Here is a 7,223-nt window from a genome sequence, read left to right on the forward strand (position 1 = left end):
GCGCTTTTACGCATAAACGTGGTGACCAAAAATGTTGCCATGTCCGCTTATTATAAGCGGATGTGGTGTTGTAAACATGAATGTGGTAAATAACTATTAGCAGTATCCCAGCTACCTCTTCTACCGCAGTTATTAATTAATTAATCTTAATATAATTTATTCAGGATTCACTAATACATAAAATAGATGAAAAATAATTGTATATATCTGTGAAAACGAACTATGTTTTGTCTTTTTGTGGTCTCTAAAAGATAACACAAATATTGAAATTCAACTCAATATTAAATGTTAATTTATTTCGTTAGAAGGCATTAAATGAGAATTTAACCTTATATGTATTCAGTGCACATTTTGGTATGGCACGAAGCTGATTTTTCCAGAAAGATCTGGCAACGCAGCCACTGCGTGCTAACATATGGGGGGAAACTGGAACGTGGATGGTGCATGAATATTTGGGTTCCAAACCATCACATTTATTTTTTAAAGGCACACAGTTTTGCTGATAGAACATTTCTCGTCATAATATCTTTATTGCAGCGTTTTTCTCTTTTAATCGGACTGTTTTTATTACTGTCTCAAAACAAAATACAGTATTTATTACGATTACGAATTACGAAGTGGCCATTCAGCGCATGGTAACAGGTGTTCTTGTTTACGACAACAGAAGAGTAGTCGGTTGTTTTTCCACTATGCGGCATTCCCCAGGGATCGAAACTTCACTGCTGTTGCACGCTAGCTTATGACACTGCATCTCTATCTTTCTCAATTACACCTTCTTACGTAAACAGGCCGAAAACCTGCTCCTAAAACCACCTCTGGTCTTCACGTGCCGGGTTAGCTCTGGAACACTGGCATTACAAGCTGTGGCATTTTAATTAGATCTCAAGCTGTATCGCGACAGATGTCAGAGCGTCATTTAGGCGTCATGGTGACATGCTGTCTAATGTTAATGCCGCATTGTGTCCTGCCAGGCTTTCCACGCGCAGTTCAAGCTCGATAGTCGAAGGGACGCTAGAACGCTTGGTCAAAATGTATGGAAAAGTTTTGTTCTCTTACTAATGTGACAGCTTGCTAGGTTGGTTACTTGAAATTGACTGGAAATGTCAAAGACACGAGAAGTGCTACTCGTAGGGGAAGGCAACTTCTCTTTCTCGGCAGCTTTGAGCGAGAACGCAGGCGACGATGTCGGCGTGACCGCCACTTGCTTTCAAAGCGAGAATCAAACGTATAGACAGGAAGGAGCCGTGTTGAACATACAGCGACTCCGTGAGAGAGGTAACGTTATGTCGTTCTTCATTCTGATAATGTTTGCATGTTTTACTCTGGCAGTGTCTTTTTCTGTTTCCATGACATCTGAAAGCTATTTGATAGATTTAGCTTAGTATCTGCTAATGTAAGCATTTTCAAGGATACCTATTCTTCCCACACATCAAGTATCATAGCCCTGAATTTGCATGCCTGCAGCCAAGTCCATGAATTTACACATTTGGTTGCTATGAAACTGCCAGGGAGGGTTAAAAACCTCATTGAATTCTGATAATTCTATTAAGGCCTTGATTTCAACACAAACTCTCCTTTCAGGATCAGTTGTTCTGTTTGAGGTGGATTGCACGTGCCTAAAGGAGCACGAAACCATTCAGCATCATCTTTTTGACTGCGTTATCTTCAATTTCCCTCACTGTGGGCGTAAAAGTGGCGTGAAGAAGAACCGCATCCTGCTGGTGAAATTTTTCCAAAGGTAAGTGTGACACTTTTGTGGCAACAAGGTCTTTATTGGGGTGTTACATAAGCTTGACTTCCAGTGTTATATAATGTTAATACTGAGGAGATCAAGAGTTTTGAGGTCTTTTGATGTTTGGTGCATATTTCATGTGTGATGGATGAGTGTTTTGTGATTTTTTTTTTTTCTAGTGCCATTGCAGTCCTTAAGGACAATGGGGAAGTGCACGTCACTTTGTGCAATGGCCAAGGAGGCACTCCGTGTGACAGTCCAGTGAGAGAATGGCACAATAGTTGGCAGGTGGTTTCCATGGCAGCGGAAGCAGGGCTAATTCTTAGTGAAATCTGTCCCTTTGACTATGAAACGTATCAAGGTTACAGATGTACTGGTTACAGGTAAACCGCTCTGGACAGGTGGACATTTTAATGGTTCTGATACAGGTATGTAACGGCATTCAGTTTTGAATTCATCAAATAAAATTCTTTTGCGAAGGAGTCAAGATAAAAGTTTCCATGTTGAGGGAGCTCTGACCCACATCTTCACCCGGAGTCTCCAGCACACCATACCAGAAAAACTGAAAATGGAGAAAACCATTGGAAAGGAGACAGTTTGCTTTGAGCTTCCAGCAGAGTTGAGTAATTATATGAACAGGTAAGTGGTAAATACTTTTAATCACCATTATGTTGTGCCATGGAAACAAAGGATGTATTTTTTTTTAAAGATCTCCTGACCATTCATTTTTATATCATAAATTGAACGGGGACTGAATATTTCAAGCTATAAAATCGCAAGAAAGCATCATGAATAAATCATAAAAGTGTTTAAATGCAACTTGTGTGCTTTGTATAATAACTTGGCAAGCTTCATGGGTTACAAAAGTTGCATCGACTATGAAAATATGGTGTCAGCACTATTTGTTCTTATTGTCTTCTACATAACTATATTATGGCTCCAAGAGACATGAAATAAAGCAGACGAGTATTTTTATGTTGCTTTTTGCTAGGGATGTATAAAATAGCTGTACTATATTGTAATCAACCAATATTAGAGATTTAGCTGTGTTCTTGGTTATACAGAAAATGTAATTGCACATTGCTATTTTTTTTTTAAATTACCTTTTTTAATTACCTGGATCCAAACCAAGCCTTGATACTTTTTTACAGAAGTCATGCTGTTTGGAACAGAGTGTTGTTGAATAAATGTTGACAATATCTTGTAATCCCAAACTATTCTTTTAATAAGGTAACTAGCATTCAAAAACTGCATGATCATGGGATTTATTTATAATTTATTTGCTTAGCAAACACTTCCTCAATCCCTTGTTCTTTGTAAATGGTGGCATTGTGGAGCTATTCCTTATCTGTTATCAGTCTTGCAATATATTATACAAAAAAGATAGGCTTTACACGTTTAGTACTTTTGACTGTATGCTTATGCATGATATATTTAAAGGGGCCATGAACTGCCTTTTTTGTATTATTTTGTGCTGTTCTCTGAGGTCCACTTATAATGTAATCAAAATGTTTACATTAAAAACATAATTTAGAAGTAAAAGTTCGAAAAATGTTCTGTCCTGTTTTGACCCTTCTCATCAGAACGCTCTGTTTGAATTGGTGTGACAGAATGTAGACACCAGTAAACGCCACTGGCAGAATGTAGACAGTAAACGACACTGGCATGATTGGCTAACAGTGTATGTTTGACAGCATACATCCTTCATAGATAGATGCAGAAATACTCAATACATATCAAACGATATGTATTGAGCATTTCCGGAGCATCAGTGAGTGTTTGAACCTTCTGTAATAGTTGCATATGAGTCCCTCAGTTGTCCTCAGTGTTAAAAGATGGATCTCAAAATCATACAGTCATTGTTGGAAATGGTTCAAATATGCAAAAATGCTAAAAACAGGTAGAAAACGTGTATGTAAACTTTTGAACAGGGTCATTTTTATAAGTGTTCTATATGTAAACATCTTTTATGTGAAATTTCTTATTCAGGTCAGTACTAAATAAAAATAACCTGCATTATCTATGATCCCTCTTATTTTGCTTTAAAAATCAACATTTTGCAGATATTGCAAGATGTATGTAAACCTTTGACCTTAACTGTATGTCAAAAGATCAAGGGAATTTTGGTTTCTCAGTTCATGACCCCTTTAAATGTATAAATTAAGTGGATTTTGAATACATTATTTTATATGTTTAATTCAGATTTCTAACTTTTCTTTCTGTGTTAGGGACTTCCTTGGTCAGCAGTCACATCATCCAGTGAAAACAGTCCAGGAGCAGTTACTCAGAGAGCTAAAGTCAATCTGGCCTGTGTGCACCATGAACGAAGACTTCCCAGAACTAGTAAGCTGCCTCCCTGAAACACCAGAGGCGTGTGACTCCACTCTGAGCCACTCAGACGTCTACTGGATCAAACCTACTGACATCTATATATTTGACCGAAGCGAAAATGAGCAAAACGACTGTGATTCTATGGATGACCAACAAAGCTTTACTGGCAGCTATGCACTACGACCGTCTCTGTTGTTGCATGTCCAAGAGATTACCCAGAACGAGGACTTCAGCCCTGGTACTCTTCACGCAGTCAGTGGCCTGGTCTTTCAGAGAGTGCCCATCTCCCCGAGCCGTTCTCCTGCATTCCACCAGCTTCTGTTGGTGGGAATGTTCCCTGCAGAATCCCATCCCGTTCAGTGCTTCCAAGATTGTTTGGAGTCGCTGCTCTCTTCTTACGGCGTGTCCTTCGAGGAGGCGCAAACAGGCCTAGAGCAGCAAGTGTGGATGAATTCAAAGATGCTTTCCAAGTTTGGGCGGATCGCATATCTGCCCTCTTTCTCCTCAGCCCTCGATGAAGGTTTACAGTTAATCGCTGTATCAATAAACTTGGATCATTTAGCCACCCTGATTTTTGGCATTTCTGATTGGCGCCTACTTTGGAGCACCGATCCTCGGTTTCTTAAGCATTTCGAGCTCAATCCACTTGGACCTTTCAGTCCTTTTTCACTTTACCCACCAAGCTACCTGCATGATATCAGTTTCTGGATGGAACCAGAAAGCTATGATGAGCTGGACTTCCATGCACTTGTGCGAGAGGCTTCTTGCGGTTCTGTTAAGAATGTGGCGTTGGTCGATCGCTTCAGGCACCCACACATGGGCCACGCAAGCCTCTGCTATAGGCTGACATATCAGTCGCCAGATCGTGCCCTCTCACACAGCCAGGCATTGGGACTGCAGAATCAGCTGCGGAGACTGTTACCCCTGCGTCTGCAGGTTACGCTTAGGTAATTGAAGAGGCTTTTTGCGACAAATGGATGAATAATCTCAGCTTTTTAATTTTTAAAAGATGATGGTTAACTATCAGTCAGAAGAGTGAGTCTGTTCATTTTGACTGATTTGTTCTGCAGGTATTTTTATAAATAAACAAAAGAGAGGTTAGATTTCGCAAGTACAATGGGTATTGTTCCTATTTATTTAAAACTGACATATCAAACTATTTAAACTAAAGGGATTTTTTTAGTTGGTGTGTTTGAATTTCTATCATGTTTACATATCGCTTATTACGCTAATAATCAAAATTGTTCATTATAAATATTGTGGGTTTAAAAAGATAACAGAAATGTTTACAAATTTTAGTAGTACTGTGTTACTTTTACTTGTTTAGTACATTTCAATGAGGGGAAAAAAGAAAGTAAATAATACAAATTGCATCCTCTCCTATATTAATTGATTATGCATGTTTAGGGATCTATTTAGTTAAGAAACTTGAGATGTAATTATTTATGCACAACTGCAAAACATTTCATCCGATGCATTTTTACAAAAAATAAAAACATAAATACTTTTCTAGTTTCTTTGTATGGCACATGTGTGTTTACATTATCTCTGAAGCTGCATTTGATACTGTGATATTTCTGGAATGTCTAAGATAATGTCTATGATTTTGTTTATGATCATTTGTGACTGTAAATTGTTATATTGATATATTATTGATATACACTGAAAGGTGAAATGTGTCATTTCTCCAACAAATGACATTTGTTTGGCTGTTGTTGTTTGGTCAAACAGTGTCTAAACCTGAAACGACTGACTTGAATTCCATGTAAAGATAAATGATATGAAACCCATTTACAAAATGTTTATATCTTAAGACTCATCATGGCACGTATCTAAACAAGTGCACACTAGAGTAATATTTTGTAAGGTGCAGAGTCCAACAATTGCAAATGTTACATACATCTTAACCACATAGTATGTCATTAAATAGTTTTTTGGAGCATTAAGCAAGTGTGCAAGGTTTTTTGGCTTCATGTGTCATGGCACCCACACCCAACTATTAATTATGAAACAAAAGGTCCTGTTTGAGAATACATTTTCAGTAAAGCCAAAAAAAAAAAAAAAAAAAATACAATTCTTAACTCGCAAGGATCTATCTAATATGAAATGTCATCATGCCACATGTAGCTTTTTATATTTAGGGCCATTTGCTGATATACAAAGCCACAATAACAAACAAATGTATTTATAATAATACAGTGAAAAAATGTCTAAATTAACTTTCATTCAAGTATAAATATTATTTAACATGACTAAGCCAAAAATACTAACTAATCAAAGCAAACTAATCTTTACGGGTTAAATCGGGTATAAAAGCTCTTTAACAATTGCAGTTTACTGCTTTTTTTACTGTGTGTCATAGTATATGAATTCTGATATCATCATTGTACCATATACAATGATGCAAGAATGTTGATAACAATATTATTTAAATAGGCTAATATAACAATACTTGTATTGCTCCTTAACAATATTAGTTATTCAGTTGGCTTAAATATTAGCCAAATGTACTGAATGAGAATAGATGAGAAAAGTGTTTTATGATATGTATGTATATTAAAAACACTTAGTTGTAGCAAAAGTACTTTGCAAATCGGGTCATTTTACAAAGTCAGTGAAGGATAAAATCGAAGGTAGAAGCAAGGTTATTATATTATATTTTATATTAAAACAAAAAAAATTGTTGCTTGAAATAAAATCGCCAAAGAAGCATTTCTCACTTTCATTTATTTAAGCTTGATGCACTAAAATAAATTAAACTGAAACTGGAATACAATACTGTTGTCAAATCGAATAATCGTGATCAATTGCATCCAAAATAAAAGTTTGTGTTTACATAACATGTGCGTGTGTTGTGTGTATTTATATATAAAGCCACATGTGCATATTTAAGAAATAAATGTAATATATGAATATAAATATATAAATGTGTAAATATTTATGAAATATATACATGTACGTGTGTGTATGTACAGTCAAACCGAAAATAATTCAGACACCAGATATAATTACTATTTTTCTTTTTTACTAGTAAGTGCAGGACACTATAGTTAATAGTTAAGTATAGTTAAGTGAGGATAGCAAAATGAAGAAAACTGTGACATATTATACACAAAAATTCTTCATACAGTGGACTACCAGAAAAACGTATAAAAAATTT

General features: G+C 36.3%; 1 protein-coding gene across 1 annotated transcript; it reads left to right on the top strand.

Annotated features, from left to right (window-relative positions):
- The first annotated feature begins 427 nt into the window (after positions 1-427).
- fdxacb1 (ferredoxin-fold anticodon binding domain containing 1) lies at positions 428-6,866 on the top strand. The gene is made up of 5 exons (XM_073840541.1): positions 428-1,275; positions 1,582-1,738; positions 1,912-2,115; positions 2,213-2,371; positions 3,961-6,866. The coding sequence occupies exons 1-5, from the start codon at positions 1,101-1,103 to the stop codon at positions 5,012-5,014; spliced, it is 1,749 nt and encodes a 582-aa protein (XP_073696642.1). The 5' UTR covers positions 428-1,100; the 3' UTR covers positions 5,015-6,866.
- The last annotated feature ends 357 nt before the right edge of the window (positions 6,867-7,223 follow it).

This window comes from Garra rufa, chromosome 5 (genome assembly GCF_049309525.1).
Source record: "Garra rufa chromosome 5, GarRuf1.0, whole genome shotgun sequence".
Lineage (NCBI taxonomy): Eukaryota > Metazoa > Chordata > Actinopteri > Cypriniformes > Cyprinidae > Garra > Garra rufa.

Coding starts and splice junctions, on each gene's coding strand:
- fdxacb1 (XM_073840541.1), top strand. CDS start 1,101: ATGTCAAAGACACGAGAAGTGCTACTCGTAGGGGAAGGCAACTTCTCT. Junction 2,116..2,212: donor TACAGATGTACTGGTTACAG/GTAAACCGCTCT, acceptor TCTTTTGCGAAG/GAGTCAAGATAAAAGTTTCC. Junction 2,372..3,960: donor TTGAGTAATTATATGAACAG/GTAAGTGGTAAA, acceptor TTTCTGTGTTAG/GGACTTCCTTGGTCAGCAGT.